This window comes from Camellia sinensis, chromosome 13, assembly GCF_055761805.1.
Source record: "Camellia sinensis isolate YWXY chromosome 13, ASM5576180v1, whole genome shotgun sequence".
NCBI lineage: Eukaryota > Viridiplantae > Streptophyta > Magnoliopsida > Ericales > Theaceae > Camellia > Camellia sinensis.
In genome coordinates, this window is record NC_138973.1 from 90,403,971 (window position 1) to 90,426,575 (window position 22,605).

The 22,605-nt window shown below is 33.0% G+C and overlaps 1 protein-coding gene across 9 annotated transcripts; it reads left to right on the forward strand.

Annotated features, from left to right (window-relative positions):
* The first annotated feature begins 2,720 nt into the window (after window positions 1–2,720).
* Window positions 2,721–20,919, forward strand: KEA4 (K+ efflux antiporter 4). 9 transcript variants are annotated; one of them, XR_014349219.1, is made up of 21 exons: window positions 2,721–3,087; window positions 4,885–4,928; window positions 7,043–7,101; window positions 7,220–7,298; window positions 7,449–7,510; window positions 7,610–7,685; window positions 7,935–8,009; window positions 8,953–9,024; window positions 9,108–9,191; window positions 11,035–11,103; window positions 14,919–14,996; window positions 15,198–15,286; window positions 16,116–16,212; window positions 16,303–16,356; window positions 16,572–16,667; window positions 18,071–18,259; window positions 18,355–18,432; window positions 18,726–18,770; window positions 19,094–19,261; window positions 19,915–20,004; window positions 20,334–20,919. XR_014349219.1 is itself a non-coding variant. In XM_028259287.2 (20 exons), the coding sequence occupies exons 1-20, from the start codon at window positions 2,862–2,864 to the stop codon at window positions 20,412–20,414; spliced, it is 1,743 nt and encodes a 580-aa protein (XP_028115088.2). In that variant the 5' UTR covers window positions 2,721–2,861; the 3' UTR covers window positions 20,415–20,919. The 9 variants fall into 9 exon arrangements, 2 of the variants coding, with proteins under 2 accessions (XP_028115088.2, XP_028115091.2); XR_014349221.1 differs by having other exon boundaries at window positions 18,338–18,432; window positions 20,334–20,444; XR_014349222.1 differs by lacking the exon at window positions 19,094–19,261 and having other exon boundaries at window positions 18,338–18,432; window positions 19,907–20,004.
* Window positions 20,920–22,605: the final 1,686 nt, after the last annotated feature.

Consider the following 22,605-nt stretch of genomic DNA (forward strand, 5'->3'; position numbering starts at 1 on the left):
GGAGAGAAGCCATCTCTATTATTATAATGTGTATAACTTGGTGTGAATCACTTTGCTTAACCATGAATAGATGATTTTACTGTCAAAAACCATTTTAATTTAGGGCTAATTTCCTTTCAATCCGAGATTTGGATTGATGGTATTGTTTAGATCTATAAAGTTTATTATAGATTTCATTTTGATAATTCGAATTATTTATTTTATAAGATTTTTTGTGAATATTATCTACACACAAAATTAGACCGACTTGATAATTGTAACATATTCAATTTATTGTATTTGTCTCAAAAAAATAGACGGTAAATATATTTTTGAAAATAAATTTTTTATATTTTCAGTGATAAGCCCTATAAATTGAATACATTATAATTATCAGATCGACCTAATTTTTTATCTAAACAATATACACAATTTGTTTTACAAAAATGAAACTCATTATAAATTCCAAAAGTCCAGGCAGTACCTCATAGTCCAAGGGGCAATCGTTGATTTAAACTAAGAAGTTGCTTCGTAGAAAGCCAACTAATCAACACTTTGGATTCAAATTTCAAAGCACGAAAATAGATTATGAATGTACCAAAAGAGATTGTAAGAGAGAATGAAGTCATTGTATGCTGTTTAAGTTTTCAAACTTTTCCATGCTTCAAACCTCCTTAGGCTACATTTGAGAAGGAGGTTTGGGGCTATTTTAATCACAAAAAAATAAAATAGATTATTTTAGTTATAATAAATAAAACATCACATTTAATTCATAATCATTATATTTTTCTTTTACAAAAAAAGTTTAAAAAGTCAAAAAGTTAAAAAGTTCTTCCTAAATTAAATTTTTTAATTCAGACTAAAATAACTAAAAAATCAAAAAGTCAAAAAGTCAATACATTTTTCAGACGGCGGCCAATAATCTTTGGTTTAAACTAAAGTAAAAAAGTAAAAATCTACCAAATCAATTGGAATTTAATGCACTTGTAGCAAGAATTCAAATTCATGATCATTACTATTTGGAATTTAAGAGATTATTTGGGAAGTACATGTTTAATATATTTTTTAATTTTTTACCAAGATGTATAAAATACGAATTGAGATGGAAGTGGTTTGATAGAGATGTAATATGATTCAAATAATAAGTAATATGATTTAAATAAATAAAATTATTGTGATTCAAATAAAAAAATGTACTAAAATAATATATATTATTTTAATACATGTCAAACAAACCATTAGATTTGTATAAAAATTTAGTAAATTTGTATTTACCTCACTTGAGATTTAAATAAAATATAGTTAATCTTATACTTTAAAAATATAGTTAATTTTATACTTTAAAAATATAGTTAATCTTACACTCTTTAAAAAAGCCAAAAAGAAAAGATATGTTCTATTAAAATATTTTTCATTCGTTAGTCGTATGAATAAATTATTTTTTTTGTCAATCGATAAGAGAGTAATTGCAAGGGTGAAGTACCAATAAATTTTAAATAGTAATTTTTTAAACTGCTGTTGGTTCTTTATTTTTTTTTATAGACCCAAAGGTCCCATTCTAATGTGAATTACACAAATAGATAAGCATAAACATGCGTGTTATGTGTTGAAGTATAAATGTGAATTTTCTCAGAATGTTGAAATTATTAAACGTAACACTCTAAAAAAAACTCTTTTAGTGTATTTTTCTCAAACGTAACACTCTAATGTAACATTCTAAAAACATAACACTCCAATGTAACATACTAAAAAAAATTTTAGTATATTTTTCTCAAACATAACATTCTAATGTAACATTCTAAAACGTAATATTCTAATGTAACACACTAAAAAATTCCTTAGTGTACTTTTCTCAAACGTAACAATGTAACATTCCAAAAAGAACTTTTAACATATTTTTTTTTTCAAATGTAACACTCCAATCAATGTGACATATAAAAGTTTATTTTTCTTGAACGTAACACTCCAATGTAACACATTAAAAAACTTTTCAGTGTATTTTTCTCAAATGTAACAACATAATATTTCTAAAAAATTTCTTAATGTACTTTTCTTAAACGTAACAACATAATATTTCTAAAAAATTTCTTAGTGTACTTTTTTCAAACATAATAACGTAATATTTCTAAAAAACTTTTTAGTGTATTTTTTTCAAACGTAACACTCCAATCAATATAACACACAAAAACTTTTTGGTGTATTTTTTTTAAATATAGTATTCTAATGTAACACCAGAAAATCACACTAATATTATTGTAGATTTCCATATTTGACAACTAACATTTCAGCCATCAATCATTCCAAAAAGAATTTTTCACATCTCACATTTTTATTCTTATCCCAAAAACGAAACCAAAAATTAAAAAAAAAAATTACAAAAAAGCATTCACGTAAATTCAAATGGCTACAAATCAATTAAATATAACTTTTCAAAATAAAAATAAATAATTGATTTTTAAGAAATTTTTTAAGATTAATATTATCCACATAATTACTAGTGTGGAAAATGTCTGATTAAAAAAAATTACATTAAACTAGTTCAAATTATCCAATCCCCATAAATTAATATCACAGTCAAATCCGATCATGGTAATCTCAGGTATTATTTGTCACTTTTGACAACATTTGACCAATTAATATTTATTACTCCATATTTGCATCATAAATGAGGTGGCGCGTGCCACACAATCTCCATGCAATGCGCGTATCATTAACATACCACGTTTGAGGCAGAGTCTCTCAGGGACCTTTTCGTGTAAACAAAACTACTCCAAAAACTCCTCTCATTTCCGTCTCCGTCAGAGAGAGATTTCAGACTCCCCCCGAACTCCGACTCTCTCTCTCTCTCTCTCTCTCTCTCTCTCTCTCTCTCTACGCCTGCAATGCGTACAGCTCTCTTCTCTGTCCTGGTTCTCGATCTCCTCTGCTTTCTCTCTCTACCATATCGCTCCTTCTCTCTCGTAGCCGCTGATTATTCGAACCCTCTCTTGGACGCCAATGTCACCGCCGCAGAATCCAACACCTCGAGATCTAAGGAAGATAGCTTCGCCGACATCATCGATCGGGCTCTAGAAAAGGAGTTCACCGAGAACGACGACCAGTCTCAAGGTTTGCTTAGATCTGAGCTCTCTCTTCTTTCACGTTTAGGTGGTTTTGTCACCTAGGGCTTTGCATTTTTAGAAATTTTTCACTGTTCAGAACTCGACTTCAAAATTGATGACTGTGTGATGTATATAATTCACTTCAATTAAGCATCTGTAGGTAGTATTATTACTATTTGACATCTAATTGACAAGTTTTTCGATCTTATGGCGCTAAAATTTTAAATGAAACTTACAGTTTGTGTTGGTTAATTATATAAGCATAAACACACATATGGCAAGATTAGATAGAAAATATTGGGAGAAATGAAAGCATATCCACTTAGAGAAATGAAAATTTTAGTTTAATTACCTAGACTTTCCATTATCGCGTTCCATTTTTGCGAACCTGACAAGCTTCACGGTGTTATGGTGCCAAAACAACAATGCCCGATTAATACACATTAATGTGTGTTTGGGAGGAAAAAAATTGAGTAAACACCTAATTTTGACATAATACACAAAGTGGTGGCAAGTGGTGGCCCCAAGACTTGAACCCATAATTATTAGGCCAAGTTTTAAGTATTGAACCAATGTTAGTTAGGCCTTGGTTGGGAATAAATTATTTTAGTAACTTTTTAATTTTTTGGTTAAAATATGAAGTAAAAAAAATTAGGCTAGGTTTGGCATAACTTATATAATCCATCTTTTTATCTTTTTATCTTTTTTCCATCACATCATCTCTCTACTTTTCTGCACATCTTTTCGTAAAAAGACAAAAAGTATACTTTTTTAGGACACCCCAAACCAACCCTGAATGATTTTTTGATTTTTTACAAAAAGATGTGCAAAAAGTAAAAAAAAAAAAAAGAAAAAAAGAAATCTTTTGACTTTTTCGTTTAAGTTATAAGTTTTTTGATTTTTTTAGTAACTTTTTTATTTTTAGACTAAAAGCGTTGCATGCCAAACGAGGCTTACTGTTGGTCAATTATGTAAGCATAAACGCTCACATGGCAAAATTAGATAGAAGATACTGGGAAAATGAAAGCATATCTACCAAGGGCAACATTGCAAACTTTTCTTCATCGCGTTCAACTATTGCACCGATTCATTTACCTAAGCAAATAAGAAATGAAAAAACAGATGCTAGGTTTAGTTTTCTTATAGAGAAGTGGAGAGAAAAGGGAAGAAATTTAAGGGTCGGCTAGGATTTTGTTTTAAGTAGTTTTACACCTTGAGGTGAAATGTTATACTTCTCTCTATGTCTCCAAATCACCTCCATTTTTGAGGGGGTAGTTTTGTTGAACACAAAAGCATAATCTCTTCATTTCTCTTCTTACTAAATGAAGCAAACAGTGGAGAGGAGAATGTTCTTAGAAATTTGCGTTCTCTCTCTAACCATATAGTATGTATATGTTTATATATTTTTTTAATTTAGTTCATTTTTTTTAGTTTATTCGTTTGGCAATGGATTTTTTGGCTGAAAAAGCCTAGAAGTCACAAAAAGTCAAAAAACTAAAATGTCATATCTTACACATCAATCAATCACTTTTTCACTCACAACTATCTATTCAACTAAAAATAATTCCAAACACATTAACTTTTTGCACCTCGTAAAAAAGCCAAAAGGCTACTAAAAAAAATCAAGTTTTCAAACGGGGCCACATGTTTACAAATGGCTAATTATGCTGTGATACTTTGTTGGCTTCTAGTAAATTTTATTTTTCTATTGTTTACACTGGTTGACAGAAGTTAAAAGTAATATTGCTGATTATAGTTTCCCTATTTCTTATCCAAGAAATGGCCCTGACTCTTTCTCTTGCAGCTACTGATCCTGGGAGCTTCAACAACAGTGTGGCTGATCAACAGGTTGGCAGTGGTCTTCTTTTTAATATTTGTGAACATTGTAAGCTGACTTTTTGTGTGAGTAACTTGGAAATGTAAGGACAACAAATGTGGAAAGCCAACCCTTTTGTGTCTAGGGGGACATATCTAATTTGGTGCTCTCTCTCTCTCTCTCTCATTTATTCTTTTTCATAACTGTACTTGAACTTCCAAACTATGCTAAGATGAAATGTAGACAGTGCTGCAGTTATTTTGTAGAAGAGATTTGGTAAGATTTTAGTCTAAGAAGTTTAGACACTTTTTAAAAGGTGTTGTGTCTATGCCCAATATCAATACTTGTTAGATACTCCCCGACCTGTGCTGTTATAGATCAGAAGCTCAAGGATGCTTATAAATTGCTGACACTTTAAATGAATAAATTACATAGTAGACTTTAATTGTAACTTCATACAGTTTACTTTTTCTTTGTATAGTGTAACAAAAGCCATCCTTGTGGAGTAGAAATATCAAACATCGATAGCCTAGTGACTTACATTTGTTGTACACCAACAACAGAAGGAGATGTCATTGTTTATAAAAAAAAGGGAAATGAATAGAGGACAAGAATTCCTCTTCAATGCCGTTACACCAAACCAGAAAACATCTATACATCACAAACCGCTTTCTAGTTTTTAGAAATTAAAAAAGGCGAGATCCCTTTGAATAAAGGGAAGATAGATGTCCAAACGACGCAAAATGACACTTTATCTCACAACGACTCAACATCCTCAAACTTGTCCTAAAAAAATTATTGTATTCCTTTCCAGTGATATGCCCCTAAAAATTGCAAATACGACACATTGCCACAGCACTTTGCTCTCTCCTTGAAACCAAATCCTTGAAACTCCATTAGAAGCATTTGAGCGCATTAACTTGGGGGCACCCAATGAATGCTTGCCAGTAAAAATAGACATTGCCATTGCCATTGCCATTGCCATTGCCATTGCCATTTTAATGCTACTGTAATTGGGCAATGTAAGAAGAGATGATTCAAAGATTCCCTATTCTGCCTACAAAAAATGCACCATTGAGAACAAAGACAACGATTAGGCCTCCCTACTTGATATGTGTCATTAGTCAAAATGCTTCCATGAACCAAGGATCACATAAAAAACATGCATTTTGAACATCATGGTACATGTCTGTGTAATTTAGCTCCAAACATTTTTCTTACTTTTTTCCTTACGAGAAAAAGTAAAAAAATATCAAATATAATGAATTAGAACCTAGGAAGAGAGTTTGGTTTGGATTAAATCTTTAAAAAGGTCCGTAATGCATTATAGCTCTACTTATAAAGATATACTTCGTAATATTTTTTAAATGATCAATTTAAATATACAAAATATGTTAAAACTAAGTAGAAATGCAGTTTAATAGATATTCTTTCAGTATATGTCCAATTATTTATGGTATCACTGTCTAGGAGTATTTTAATACATTCTAATTGTGTAATCTATACAAGTCTATCCATATAATACCCTGTTCTAGAGCATGTGGTGTACTATATATCTACTCAATTTTTGCATACTGAAATGATCCGTGTTTGAGGTACTAAAATTGGTCAATTCCTAACTTACAAATGTCTCAAGTGATCCTTCATTTCATTCAACAAAGTTTTAAATCTCAACCACATGGGATTGGCTAAAAGAAATACTCATCTTTTATGTTTTGTTTGATAACTGAAAATGAAAAATATTTTGTTTTCTATTGTGGCTCTCTTAGTTGTCATAAAAATTTGCTAAACGTAGGTTATCATGTTCTTCTTGCTACATTTTCTTCCTCTCTTCTGGTCACATTGTCATTCCTGTAGCCTCAAACCAACAACTGTACGCTTTGCATGCCACTCTCCTACAAGTTCACTTGCGAGCTGGTGTGTACAGGAAAAATTGACCTTTTTCGTATCTTCAAGTTGTAATAAATGACTGCTTGTTAATGTGATTATTGGACTGTTTCACATGGTGATATTACCTTGGATGAGATTTCGTTATATCAGCGTCCTAAATATGCCTTATATGGAGTTTTTATTCATTACTTGAGCAAACTCCTGCTGTGTTGTATTTTGCTAGATAATACTTTTTGGATATTTTTAATTTCATCAGGCGGTTTTGGAAACTGTTGCTAGAGTTAAGTCCAAGAAAAATGAGACCAAGGAGGAGAAGTAAGTGTTTCTATCCTGTGAATGGAATAACAGATTGTTTAGAATTTATGTTCAATGGAAGTAGTTGATCAAGGAAGTATATAAATTTTCGCTGATATCTTTTTGAGTTGTATGCTAGGTCATTTCAACTTCATGATGTTTTCAATTTGGATAATGAGAATCGAGCAGAAGATATGCCGACATTGATAGATCGGAAGGTATTCCTTATACACATCGTTGGATAATTTGTATAAAATTTCTTTTGTAAATGCACTATTATTGTAATGAGATCATTCTGTGTTACATTAGTCAAGTTCAAAGCTGTTCAAGTACTGATCCAATTGTTGGATTTTTTTTTTTGTGCTCAGGATAATGTCTTTATCATATCAAATCTCAAGTCAAAGTATCCAGTGCTACAGTTAGACTTAAGGTTAAGCTTAATCTTTTTCTGTCACCCTCTCTCCAAAATTATCCAGTGCTACCAGTGATTTGTTGGCTGATCCAAAATGTTCAAAAAACTAATTGGCAGGTTAATATCTGATCTTGTAGTCGTCATTGTTTCTGCAACATGTGGTGGTATTGCGTTTGCTTGTGCCGGACAACCGGTTGGTCTCTTATTCTTGCTTTATGCTGTTTTCGTGATGAACTATTATTTTGCCGAATGAATATACTTATTTTAATTCTCTCTCTCTCTCTCTCTCTCTCTCTCTCTCCTTTTTCTTTGTTTTGGGGGGTTATGTTGATGATACATTCTTTGAATTTATTTTGTGCTTCTAGATGTGGATTGTTTAATTAACCTCAAAGATCACTGTTTAAACTTTGGGGTGTCTTTTGTGTGTTCTTAAATTTTTCAGGTTATTACTGGATATTTGCTAGCTGGATCTGTTATTGGACCTGGGGGCTTTAGTTTTGTTAGTGAAATGGTGCAAGTATGTTGCTTTTATATCTATTATGCACAATAACTAGCCTGCATATTTGGTTCAATTTTTAAAATATCTGTTTGATCAACTTAGAATTTCAATACAATCATGTGGATATTTCAGAGTGCAGCTTAGGTCAATTCTTAAACAAATCATCTAAGAGGCGGACATGTGACACGACGCTTGACACGATACAGGCATGACGACATAGAAATTTTCAAAATATACGACACGTAGGGAACACATGCAAAATATATAATTTATTTAATATGTGTCATATATAAGGATTAATAATTATTATTTCATATATAAATATGAATATTTTAGTCAACTACAATAATTTTTTTAGTCTAAAAAGGAGTAGAATAGGTACAAGTTTACGTTGTTTTGGTTTTATCATTGGATTCCAAGTTATTTTATTCAGACTTATAATGTAATGTATTTTATGTGTGTCCAAGTGTTTAGAAATGTTCGATGAGTTTTGTGTCATGTCGTGTCGGTGTCCGACAACGTTACCTTCTTAGAAGTGTCGGTGCTTCTTAGCAAGTCGTACACATTGTGATTGCTTGGAAATTTGGGTATGTGTAAAGCTGCTAGATCAAATCCGAGTTGGGTGTTTAAACCCATACTTTTGTGGATGATGTCATGTAGTTAGCCTCTGATATACATATTATCCATGTTATTAGTGTTGCAGAGCAAACTTCTTCTCAGTGGATTTCTTCCAAAATTGGGGGAAGAGGATTGCAAAACATGTTAGCAATGAATGCTCAATAGTTGTGGTTGTATTTTCTCAATTGTGATGTGGTCATGATATACAGCTTTTAGACCGAGATTCCATGCTTTTTTTTTTTTTTTAAATTATTTATTTATAGATTTTCTATTCTCATATATATATTTTTTGTCATCTTATATGACATAATGTTGTGCTTTCAACTTCTCATTGATATTGTAGGTCGAAACAGTAGCTCAGTTTGGTGTGATTTTTCTTCTTTTTGCATTGGGTCTAGAGTTCTCTGCAGCAAAGGTTGGTTTATTTTATTCTTTCTTAATTTAGGATTTGTCAATTAATGTCACAAGCTGTGGTTGATTCTTCATTTTAAACTGCAGCTTCGTGTTGTCCGAGCAGTTGCTATTTTAGGAGGCTTGCTTCAGATATTCTTGTATATGTGCTTGTGTGGAATAACAGCATCGGTATGACTAAAAATTTCATCAGAATTTTCATTTAAGTATTTTATTTGGCAGTACTACATTTCAATAATCACAACTACTTCGCACTCAAAGTTGTCTGCTAAAATCTCCAATCATGCCCCTTGGGAAAATTTTATAATATTAATGATGTCAAGAAATTATAGTTATGTTTCTGAGAGGCTTAACTTTCTCCATGTACAGAAAGCAACATTTATTACGTCGATACCATGTCTATAAATGTCCAGACACTTCCTGAAATCCCTTTTGCTTTGGGGTGGCGGAGTTCAACATGAAGTTGGAATCTAAAAGATAGGACCATATTATTTATCTTTTCCTGTTAAATGGTCTTAAAATTTATCAATTTAAAGGAAACAAACTGATATATGTTTTTTAATGAGAAACATAAATTTATTGAAAATAAAAGGAAAAAAAGTACAACAAAGATAGGTGGACATGCAGTCCACCAAAAGAAAAGAAAAGAAAAAAGCAAAATTACAAATGGCATACGGCCTTCTAGTCTCTAGATATCGAAAATGTATGAATTCCCTTGGGAGGGAGATGATACCAAAGCCCAAAAAGACGATAAATGACATATCTTATACCATAATTCTTCTAAATGTTCAGACTTATCCTTGAATGTTTTTGAATTTCTCTCCATCCAAATGACCCAAAGCCTTGCACAAATAATACAAGTCCACACGACATGGGCCTTCATATTAGGACCAAAGCCTCTATAATGAATTGAGTAGTAGCTGGATGCAAGAATCTGGAACTACCCAATCAATCTCTGCTAATTGAAACAATCTATATTAAAGTGTCAAAGCTATGTGACAATGTAGAAACAAATGATCAATACTCTTCTCACTCTTATGCATTATGCCCTATTCTGGAAGTGAAGTGCAAAGCCTTCTCTTTTGAAACATTGGGGTAGTAAGTTTCTTGTGAGCCAAAGTCCATGCAAATATTTTAACTTTAAGAGGACATAGCATCCCAAACGAACTTATGAGTAGGAAACAACGGAATAATTGGATCATCAATAGTCTTATACAAAAAGGATTTGTAAGAGAAATGATAACTTATACATGCAAATTTCTTATGTATGTTAAAATTCTTATAGAGGTCAAAACATAGCCTGCTAAGTAGTCTTTTGTGATTCTTCTGACCAATCATCTATGAAAAGCGAAGTAATGGGAATTTCTTCTGGGTGTCCCATTGGGTTAGCATTCTTTGTACTTGATTATATGTCAAGTTCCTTTCAATAATAGGACAAGTATTTAGAGGATTCTAAACTGATTTTTAACGTACATGCTAATTCTCCAATATTACACATATTACTGCTCATTAGTAGAATCATCTTCACACAAAATTCTTTTTTGATAACATTCATGCAACCTTTCCACTCATGCTTATGTGCATTTATACAGTTTTATTGGAAGCTACTGCTAGCAGACTTGTCAATTTTTATTGCACAAGTTGTCTAGTTGGAGGGAGGGGTTAGCCTACTTTTATAATTGTACCTACAGTAAACTTCACCTTTGATTTTTAGTTTCTCTGTGCTAATTGCATGCATATAACCAACAAGCATCAGTTGTAGAATGTTCCTCTTGTTTAATGTTGCTAGATGAACTTTTGGTCTTTTGACTTTTGAGAAGTGATCATAATACATGTTTAGTCTGTATTAGCTTTATGTTTGTAGTATACAATCTGAGCTCAACAATTTCTTCTGAAGCTGGGGATGTTCATCCTAGGCCCAAAGTTCAGGCCAATGACGGGCTAGATACAGTTTTTTTACTCAGTTTATTATAGCCATGGCGTTCTGATATGTGTAGCTGCATGCTTTATGCAGTTATGTGGTGGTGAAGTGTCTGAAGGGGTATTTATTGGTGCATTTTTGTCTATGTCATCAACAGCAGTTGTACGTATCTTCAGATAACTCTTTATTATTTGCTCTGATTCTTTTCGTTTTTATCCAAAATTATTTTTTTCATTTTTATCCAAAATTATTTTTTTCATTTTTATCCAAAATTATATTTTTTGTTTTTATCCAAAATTATGTAGTTTCATGGTGGTTGTGTTAATGCTATTCTCTAGGGGTGTTAATGGGTTGGTCGACTCGAGTTCACAGATCGAGCCATCACTCAAACCGACCCTTTTGGTTTGAAGATTCCATCAAACAATGTTGACCGATGCCATCCTCGAAATGCTGATGCCATCCTTGAATTGACCGCTTGTTGATTTTGATTTGCCGGTCGGTCTCGGGCGGTTTCACGCGGTGACAACACATGGGAGGAGAGAAAAAAAGTAGAAAAAAAAACCCGCAGTTAGAGATAAATCTAAGAGGAGATATGAGAGTGAAAAAACTCACGCACGAAGGATATGTCTGCAAGATAGGAGATCTGTGAGAGTGACCATCAATAATAATCATGACACCACAACCATCGCCACCATCAATCATTGAAGCTAGTGCCACCCTAGATGTGAGAGAGAGAGAGAGAGGGGATTAGAGGGGGTGAGATGTGAAGCGAGCCACCATCCCCACATGTTGTAATGCGATGTTTGGATTTGTGAAGAGATTCAATTTGGTTGTAAGAGAGAGAGAGACATTTGGATTTGTGAGAGAGACTGTTGTCTTTTTGACTTCTAGGTTTTTTTGGAACGGAGGAAAACCTGAGGCGGTGGAAAACCAAAAGCCAAAGAGAGAGAGATTATAGTAAGACGTTAATAGTATCCCTTCCAATCTCAACTTCCCATACAATAATATAATAATGACATATGACGAATGTTACTTATTTGTCTTTATTTTCTTTTGGGAAAAGCTTCACGTTATCTGAGATTGACTAAGCACATGAACCATCTCATATACATATATATATGTGTATTAAATTCAGTCAGTTTAGTTTTGATAGGTCAGTGTGTTCAAAATTCGATGCTGACCGACCATCTGAAAATATTGGAACTCTAAGAACAGCTGCCGACCATTCAGTAGTGCGAAATCAACAGTTCCACTTTGGGTTAGACCGAGTCAGTCAAGTTAGTTGGTTTTTCCTGATTTATGAACAAACCTACTATTCTACCCTGGAACCTAGCCTACTATCTGAACTTTAAATGTCTTTGTCTTGTTTCTTTTGTTATGGAAACTGGACTAAACATGATGTTGCATATTTTGGTAACATTTTTTTTTATCTTACTTTCTTCTGGATCACTATATTGGTAATCAATCTTAAATTTTAAAGAATGCTTGTAAACCTATGATTTTCTGACTTTGCTGGTAAAATATCTAAAATTTGTTCATCTTTAATCCTATCTTTAGGCTTTATAAAACATTGGCGATATGTGGAACCTGATTCAAAGCATCCTACTCAATACGACAATATATCAGGCCACAATTTCTTTCTAAAAACCAGTAAAGCTTTTTAAGTTGCATATCATGGAATGTGAAGGATTTAAATGAGCCGGATAAGAGAGGTGTGAAAGCTTTGTTTATAAGTGGAAAGGGACTTGGTGTGCCTTCAGGAAACAAAAATGCAGGCTATTTTGTCTGAGGTGGTAAGGAGGGTGTGGGGAGGAAGGTGGTGCCAATGGGAAAGCTTGGGGCCAGTTGGAACAATAGTGGGTACCATTGTGCTTTAGGATTCTCGGAAGCTCTCTAAGAAGGCATTGAGTATTGGCTCTTACCCACTCTCCTTTTTTGAGTGCATTGAGGATAAGTTTTGTCGGGTCTTCTCTGGAGTATATGGCATGAACTTGGATACTATCAAAAGGAGGTTGTGCGAGGAATCGTCTGATGTTAGAACTAGTTAGAGATACCTTTGGCGTATATGAGGTGACTTCTTGTATGAGAGAATGGATTGCTTGACAATTAATGGAGGTATACGAGAGTTTGTAAACTTTGTTGCTTGCCCAAAAAGGTTTGTTTTTTGTTGGATCTGCCAATTAAGGGAGAGAAGTTCACATGGTGAAACATGTGTTAAGTTATGTTATACTAGTATGGTTTCTGTGGGTTAGATATTATGTTTTGAGGTGGATAATAGAGGAGTTGAGATGGTATCACTGTCTTATTTTTTATTTGCAGATGATATTATTCTCTATTTTGCAGGGCAAAAGAGGAGTTCAGAATTTTGAGGTGGTGTCTTGCCTTAGGGTCAATCTAACGAAGAGCAAGATCATTCCGTTTGATGAGTAATTGATGTGGTTTCCTTGGCAGGAAACCTGGGATGTTGGGTGGGATTCTTACCTTTGATCTACATGGGGCTTCTGTTGGGATCATCTTTAAGAAATGAGGTAGCTTTTGGGATTGGTGGTGATCTATCATGGTATTAGAGCTCAGATTAGGAGAGATCTTGGATTCAAGTCTTTCCATTCGCATTTGTTTTCCTGTTTGCATTTTGCTTCTTTTCATGTTTGGATGTTTGCATCTTCATGTTCAAGATGGGGTTGTATGTGAGGGAGGGTGTTAGTGAGCTTGATATGCATGGTTGAGTTCTTTGCTTTACAACTTAATGTTTTGGAACTAATGGTGATCTAATAGTATAGGCTCCTATCTTTGAATACCGTTTTTGGATTGGGAGGTAGTATTGGTTGAGGTGCTTGCTGAAGATATTGGAAATGATCTTAAAATGGTTTATTTTCGGTGGTTTCCTGTTATCTGAAATTGGTTGAGGTGAGGGGCGTCGTCTTTCCTTGGGAGGGAATTTGGTGATTTGAGGCCCTTCACAAGGTTGGTTTTTTATTTTATTTTTTTGAGGATGATTACTACTGAATCTATTTTGATGACAGATGATCTGAGGAGGTGCCAATTTGTGTTAGGCTGCTGCTGCTGCATGTGCAAGGGTACGATTTTAGTGTGAATCATCTCTTGTTACATTGACTGGCTACTAGAGAAGTGTGGAGTATGGTGTTCTCAGTGTTTGGTGATGCTTGATTTGGTAAAGGAGATGCTTGCATCTTGGAGTAGAGCATGTCGTAGGGCCAGTTGCAATAACTTAATAGGGGTTTGGATGTTGCTCCATTATGTTTGATATGGTGCCTATGGAATGAGAGGAGCAGGAAATCTTTTGAGGGTGTAAAGAGCTTTAGTTTGTGTTTAAGGGCACACTAATTATCTTCATGTGTTTTTGGCTCAAGTAGGCTTTTGTTCTTCGTCAATTTCTTTTGTTGACTTGTTGGTGAGTTGTATATTCCTATGGATATATAGGTGAATCATACATTTCGTTTTTGCTGTATACGTCGGGTGTACAGGGCTGTAACTTCTTTTGTTGGCACTCATTGATGCAATAGTTACATTTGTAAAAAATAAAAGATGTATTGAATTATCTGTTATCTCAAGAGCTATTAACATTAATTGGTTCCTTTTTGGTAACTACAACTAATATTGTAATATTAGTAGTTGCCATGTCATCTCATGCTCCTGTATAACATGGGTGCACATTATAGACATCTTAAGTTTGCATTGACTTGATGCAATTAGAGTGGGTGAACTGTTAGACAGCATCAAAATTCTGGTATCTTACTATGTAGGGTGAAGTTAATGTTTTGAAAATCTTTACTCTAGTAACAGTAATCCTTTTACGGGTGTCAATGATCTTGGTTGCCTCTGTTAATCTTCTTTGAAGGGTTAGATATACTTCTGAGTTTTGGTTTTAACTTTTTTTCCCTTCTTAGTTGTAGAATGGTTAAAGCTTCTTTGTTATATCAGTGTGCTGAAACAATTTTACCTCGTTTTATTTGCAGGTTTTGAAGTTTTTGATGGAAAGAAATAGTATTAATGCCCTTCATGGACAGATTACAATTGGTACCCTTATTTTGCAGGTTTTTATCGTCCTTCCGCTCCGTTATTCTTTTCTGGTTATGATAGCTTTGTGACAAAATTCCTTGTGGCTGTTACTTGGTTTTTTGAAATCAAGAAATACTACAAATTTATCTTGTTTATGATCTCTCTGTCTCTCTCACTCTCTCGTTTTACTTAACAATTCTTTTCTCCTAATTTTTGAGCTGTTTTTGTCTTGCCAGGACTGTGCTGTGGGTTTGCTGTTTGCTCTTCTTCCAGTCCTGGGTGGTACTTCTGGTGTTATCCAAGGAGTCATATCCATGACAAAATCGTAAGTAAAGAATCTGAAGTGCTGACTTTTATGCTAAAATGCAAAGTTAATACATGACGGTCTTCTCCACTTTTCCTTTGAGTCTTTTACTGTTTGACCTAACAAATTAGATCTGTTGTATATGATGGACAATAGAAAGTCTTATCTGGATCAGTGAATTAAAGAACCTGAAGTGCTGACCTTTACGCTGAAAGACAAAGTTAATAGATGATTATTATTTATTTTTTATCAATGAAAGTCAATATTATTAACTTAGAAGCATCAAGGCGATGCTAACAAATACCATTTCTAAAAAAAGTTCATAGATGAATTTCTTCTCCACTTATACACACAGATAAACACAAACAAGGAATAAGTATTTTCTCCCCTTGAAAAGCAATCTCCATTGTGGTGAACATTCAGTACATGCTAGCTTCTTGTTTAGAAAATAGTGCAGTCATCTTTAACTTCCTACCTACTGATGTTCAATGCCATTTATGTACAAGTGGAACCAGCTTCAGAGTCTTTTGGCTCTTGTAAATGAAATTTCATGCTGCAACAAACAAATATGATTACTGACAGTCTAATTTACCGCTTCTGGAAGTCTGTTTGGTAGTACAACTGAAGAAATGAAATGGATTCAGGAAAAATAGTGTTTTGTTGCAGCATTACCCAAAAGGATACAAGTGTATGGTTCCCATTTCTAGTGTCACAAATTTAGCATATCTGATGTCCTTGGCACACACATGACAGTTTAACTGAGTAGTTTCTCTACATAATGGGTTAGCTTGCAATTTCTTTCCTCCTGCATATCTTTTGTTCCAAATCAATCTATTGTTTTTTTGTCCAGGCTGGTGATTTTGATTATGTTTTTGGCCATTTTGACAATACTATCTCGTACTTGTGTACCTTGGTTTCTCAAGCTGATGATTAGCCTATCATCACAGGTAAATTATCCTGTGATCAGTTGATTGATGTCCACCTGGATGCAGTTTCTATGATTTGATGCGACTTGAATTAAAATCTTTTATTTGCAGACCAATGAACTTTATCAATTGGCAGCAGTGGCCTTCTGTTTACTAGTTGCTTGGGTGAATGCCTAATCCTGATTCCCTTTGCAGCATCATTCTTGCATTTCATTTAATATACTTTTTGTTTTGGCTCTTAAAAGTTTTTATATACTAAAATACTAATTGTTACTCATTCCATCTTTGGACCTTCTACCTGCCCACTATTTCTCCATACACACATCTGCACATGCATGTGTGTTTATCCGTGTTTATAATATGGATTGTTGTCATTTCAGTGCAGTGACAAGCTGGGTTTAAGCCTTGAACTAGGTTCCTTTGCTGCTGGAGTGATGATATCAACAACTGATCTTGCTCAACATACACTTGAACAAGTAAGATGGTGTAGTTGTTTATTCTGTATCAGAAAGAGTCAAAGGTGCCTGATTGCTTTGGCTATATGCTAGTTAAAAGTTCATGAGTTTTGGAGTGGTCTCACACGATTTACAGGTGGAGACTGGAGAGTTAACTTTCGAATTTTTTTTGTACTTGAATGATTGAAAACTTTTGAAATGTCAATATTGTGGTATCATCTTGCTAAATAGCGACAGTAAAATCTGAAGGTAAATTTAAATTTTTTTATTCTAGAGGCGGAAATGAAAAAAACATAAAAGCTTTAGTACAAATAAGAAGGAATCACACTGCAGAAATTTCTCATGAATTTTACGAGACATAAAAAATTGTGGTCTTGCAGTGATGTGTAAAATGTAAGTTATCATGTAGAAATAGAAATAAATGTTTTATAAGAATGTAGAACTAGAAAGTATATATTCAAATTAACTGCAATTCAACTGTCTTAAAAATTTCTTGATACTTTGTAAATAAAAATTACTTCAATTTGAAATTTCACTTACTGTGGCTTGTGTGAGGTATTTTGGATGTCCTTTAAATTCAATTTCCTCTCAAATATCATTTCATTCCTAGGAAATGAAAAAGAACTAGAAATTATTCTTAGTTTTTGATCCTACCAATATGATGGTTGAATTTTCAATTTGAGCTATATGTTTTAGAGGGCATTCAATTTAGGCTTTTACACCTCGAAGCTCAGTTATCCATCATATATCCTCTACACCCATAATAGTTTTTTTTAAAGTCAGATTTTTTAAAGCTCAGTTCAGGAGTTGTATCCTCTACACCCATTTATAATAATACAAGGTTAAGATCATTTTCTACAATATTCTTGTATCTGCCCTTACTTTTTTCTATAAGTAAAAATATTTCATAAAAGAAGACATTGAGGGAAACCCAAGTAAAGAAAAGGAAAAAAGAAAAAGAAGGCACAAGATACCTATATCTTGTGTATCAAAAATCCCTATGAAATCTAAAAACTGATCAAGAGTAAGGTTAGACATTCCTGACTCCCAACAATACAAAAAGCTTTTAAAGAAACTTTTCAGCCTAAACAAAGGAACTTCTCTTCCGTCAAAAGAACTGCAAATGTTCTCCCCCAGATGCCCTGCTCGATTGGAATATCTACCTGTGGTGTTCTTTGTGGAAGGAATCTTGGAAAGCAAGCATTGCTAGCAAATTGGACATCTCTCTCTCTCTCTCAAATTGGGATGTGTGTTGAAGCCTTTACTCCTTTCACAAAATTCTGATACTGATTCAAATATTATCAACTCTATGTATTCTGTGGATTTACTGCATTTAGTATATTTGCGTTCTGTGACCTGTACTTATCAAAGCACCATGACAGTGAATGTTTGATTTTAATATGGAGTTTGTTCTTTTTTAACAGGTTGAACCCATTCGCAACTTCTTTGCTGCACTTTTCCTTGCCAGCATTGGGATGCTTATACATGTTCATTTCCTTTGGAATCACATTGATATTTTACTAGCAGCCGTTATATTGGTGATTGTCATAAAGACTCTTGTGGTTGCAACAGTAGTTAAAGGATTTCGATACAATAACAAGACCTCACTACTTGTAAGGATTTACCAACTACTTGCTTGACTATTTTGTGCACCTTCATCTTTGACATCTTTGTTGACAGAGGGACCTTAGTTATTCGATATTTGTAGGTTGGAATGTCTCTGGCACAAATTGGGGAATTTGCTTTTGTTCTCTTAAGTCGTGCTTCCAATGTTCATCTAGTTGAGGTAAATTTTCCATTTTTAATTTGTTAGCATGGTTTTGAATGGTTGTGTCCACTTAAACTGAAGTCTTTTTTTTTTTTTTTTCAGACAGAAGTTTGTAATGTCAATATGTGTATTTCAAAGCTATTAAACTGATAAAAATACCATTAGCTTACATGAATTACAATTCTGATAATGCTATTGCATCATCCTTTTTCCATCTATGAACCTACAAGCCTCAATCATAGTTTTGGTGTGTGGTTCATCCTGTGTAATTTCAATTAGAGAATGTAACTTGAATTTTGAAACCATTGCAGGGTAAGTTGTATTTGCTGCTGCTGGGCACAACAGCTCTCAGCCTGGTCAGTAAGCCATTTTTAATTGTGTTGCAAGTGATGCCATTTTAGTTCATAGTTCCCGTTCATAATTCTTTTTGTGATATATATGTATATATTTATTCATTTTTTATGTGAATGACTAGTCGGCACCACATGGTAATAGTTAGAATTTGGTCAATAGCATTGTCTTGGACGCCAATGATAATTTTGGGAGCAGTTTATAAACCATTTTCATGATTTGCCCAGGATTCTGTGCCCATGTTTACATGTAGTATAAGTTAAATATGGGCTCTGAAAAAGATTTTTACTCAAAACTGAAGTGTGGTGTTTTCCTTTTTATGGTTTAGGGATCATCCTGGTGATTTTATATTGAAAAAGACTCAAAACTGATTATCAATGGGTTTCACAAAAAGTGTGAGTTGCAAACGGTGTTGCTTGATTTGAAAATGTGTTGGCGCCTTCAATGGTTAAAGATGTGGCAAGAAGATGACTTGTTCTATTGGTTAGAAATTTATGTAAGACTACTTTCGATGCTACAGTAGGGGTTGCAAACTATAATATTTTGAGGCAACATGTATGTAGTTAAAGAAGCAGCATTAAGAAATTTTAAACAGAGTGTCCAGTGTGTTGCAAGCATGCATTGTTGTCAAATATTTCCCAAATGATTGAAGTCTGAAAAACTCAAGACTTAAAAACTAAATTTAAAAAAATCTGACTTGAGTAGATAATTTGCAGACAGATGGTAATATTTTGTAGGCTAATACATTATGTGAATAGCCTGTGCAGTATATGTCAATGTTGGCGGTCTTATTCATATGTATTTTTTTCTTATGGTTTTTATGTTTTTGTTGTAATTATACCGTCAGAAGTTTTTTCATGGGAAACTAATCAAAGGTTCATCAACTAGAGTTTGTTTAATTAATGTCGAAGTATGTGCCCAAAATAGTTATGCAGATATACTAAAAACTTAGATCAAATTAACTGTGTTCCCGTTAAAAAAATAAAATAAAATAAAATAAAATTTTACTGCCTGTTCAGACTAAATAAATGTTTTTAGTGCTTTCTATGTTTTAAGTTGTTTTTTTTTTTTTTTTTGGGTTAAACATTTCTTATCTAGAAGTTTTTTAATAAAAAAATGTCGAATTACACTCACAATGCAGTTGTGCAGGTGACTACACCATTACTTTTCAAGTTGATTCCTGCTGTTGTACATCTTGGAGTGTTGTTGCGGTGGTTCTCCCCCGATATCCCAACCGAGGTAATCACCTGCCAGATCTCTGTTTGGTTTGATTTTCATGATCGGTTTTCTAAATCTTTTCCAAAAAAAAAAAAAAAAAAAAACTAGAAACTAATTTGGTATAAAAACATAAAACGCACTCATCATTTTCACAAGGTTTTATCTTTTTTGGGGGTGGACATAATTTTTTATGTTTATTTTTGTCAAACTAATTTCAATTTTCTTTAGAAAAAAAAAAAAAAATTCAGAAAATGGAACCAAAGAGATATATCTGATGTTTTTTTCTTCTTTTTCCCTTCCAACCCTTGCATAATAAAGCGTTTTGAGATATTCAATAATTCTTGTCCCAGATTGGATTTAAAGGAGATATCCTGCGGGCAGACAGTACTAAACGGATTAGCGTGATGGTCCAAGGCGCTCATGATTCATGATAGTAAAATATAGAAACACAAACCAGAAAATGCAAAAAGTTCAGGCTTTACCTGACATGCCTTTCTTATACTCTGAGGACAGACAGGTGGGCTAAGAGCACGAATGAGGTTGACTGAAAAAACCTCTATATTCTCTGTAACAAGGCTCCTTGGTATGTTGCCTACTCTTCTACTTGCAAATTTCTGATATGCCCAACTCAGATTATGAAATAGAGAGAGCATAGTACATATGGTCCATGCACTAACATTTTTGTTTTAGGTCATACCGTTACTCCCAAACGTCCTGTTTTGTGTAAATTAGTGTCCATTTTGTAATGTAATTCATTTCATTTTTTTTTCTTTACCTTTAATTTTTTTTTTTCCCTTCCCGTTTTTGAGAAATGGAAATGTGGTGCTGTAATCAAATTTTCCCATGTATCAAATTTTTCTAGGGATGCACTTGGTGCTGCAATTCATCATACTGATAATGGGGAAAGTTATGATATAAGCCTTGGGTTGACGAAAATGATGACTAATATTTTGGACTGTCATACGGATATAATGTATGCAGAGACATGGGTACTTGGCTAAATGTCTGATTCATCTAAATTCATATTTTTAAATATATTTTTCTTTAAATACTAGGGTAAAATAATGTTCATAATATGTCAGGGTATTTTCATGCATAATATGTTTATTTAATGCATGATTTTATGGTTAACTCAAATTGTTTGTAAATATGTTTGCAAGATGAATGTCTTGTTACAATTGTCAAACACATTCTATATCTTTACCAAAGGTAGGTTTTAACAATTGTTTTTTTAGAAGCTTTTTTGTTGACTTTTTGTTTGTTTTTTTGGTTTTCGTTGAAAAGGATTTTTTTTTAAAAAAAAGATATATATATATATATATATATATTTTGTTCTTTAGTGAATATGTTCTAGATTTTTTACATTAAAAAAAAAAATCTTTAGGGCTTAAAAAGAAAAAAATTAAATACAAATTAAAAAAAAAAGTTCAAAAAATACTTCTTGTTTTTAACTGTTGCCAAATAAAACCCAGTGTTGGATATGAGTACTTCATACGTTACATTTAAAATAGACTTTGTAACCAAAGTTCCTGCATTGGTGGCTGACAGTTTCATAAGCATTAGGGGCTACTTGTAAGCTTTATGATAGTAAAGGATACATGTATTCTTATAAAAAAAAAAAAAAAAAAAAAAAAAAAACAGAAGGTAAAGGAAACATGTAAACATGCAATGAAAGGGTTTGGATTCTTTCAAATGAGTCATCCAATTTGAGAGAACAGTTTAGATTTGGTTGGTTTGTTTTGGGACTGACCTCGATAACTTGGACTGTTTCCTTTGTAGAATTTGTTAAGTAAAATGTTTATATATTAAAAAAAAAAATGTTCGGACATTGATAGTTATATATTTGAATTATATTTATATTATAATAAATAAATGGTCTATTCTTGAAAATATATTTGTGGTTTATTTTTTGAGATAAATGAGATTTAAACATATAGTTATTGATATCAGATTATTCTATTTTTTACATGAATATTTTTTTTGTTTATAAAATTTTTAACTGTATAATTGATTTAGAGCACCATATAAGTAATACCACGGGCCCGAAATTGTTGTAAACTAGGCATGCTTGGTAGTTCAAATGTCACTGTCTATTAAATGTGACAAGTCGTTTGTGCTCAGATTATTGCACGACAATGCTACGTAGCTCAAATTTTGTGGCTCAAAAGTGGCTCAAATGGCCAAAACGACGTCGTTTTGAGTATAGAACAACATAAAAATGGCCAAAACGACGTCGTTTTGGCCATTTGAGCCACTTTTGAGCCACAAAATTTGAGCTACGAGACATTTTCCGATTATTGCAACATGCAAGTTTGTCTTATCCATTAATCTTTCATTTTGCAAAAGAAAAATATGTTATGTCAGGATGATTTCTATATAGAATTTTGTATTTTCTGAATTATTTTCAATTTCAAAAGTAAAATTGGTTAAAACCCAATTGTTCCTTAAAGTTGAAAGGTTTAGATCGTGCTAACTTAAAAATAATCACTCATTATCTCCAATATTAACACCCTTCCTTTCCTTCTTATGATAAAATGAACTTCCTCTTTATCATCGAAGTAAGAAAATCTTAAAGAATGTAAATCATTGACATTTGGTATCATCATTCAAAAACAAAACATC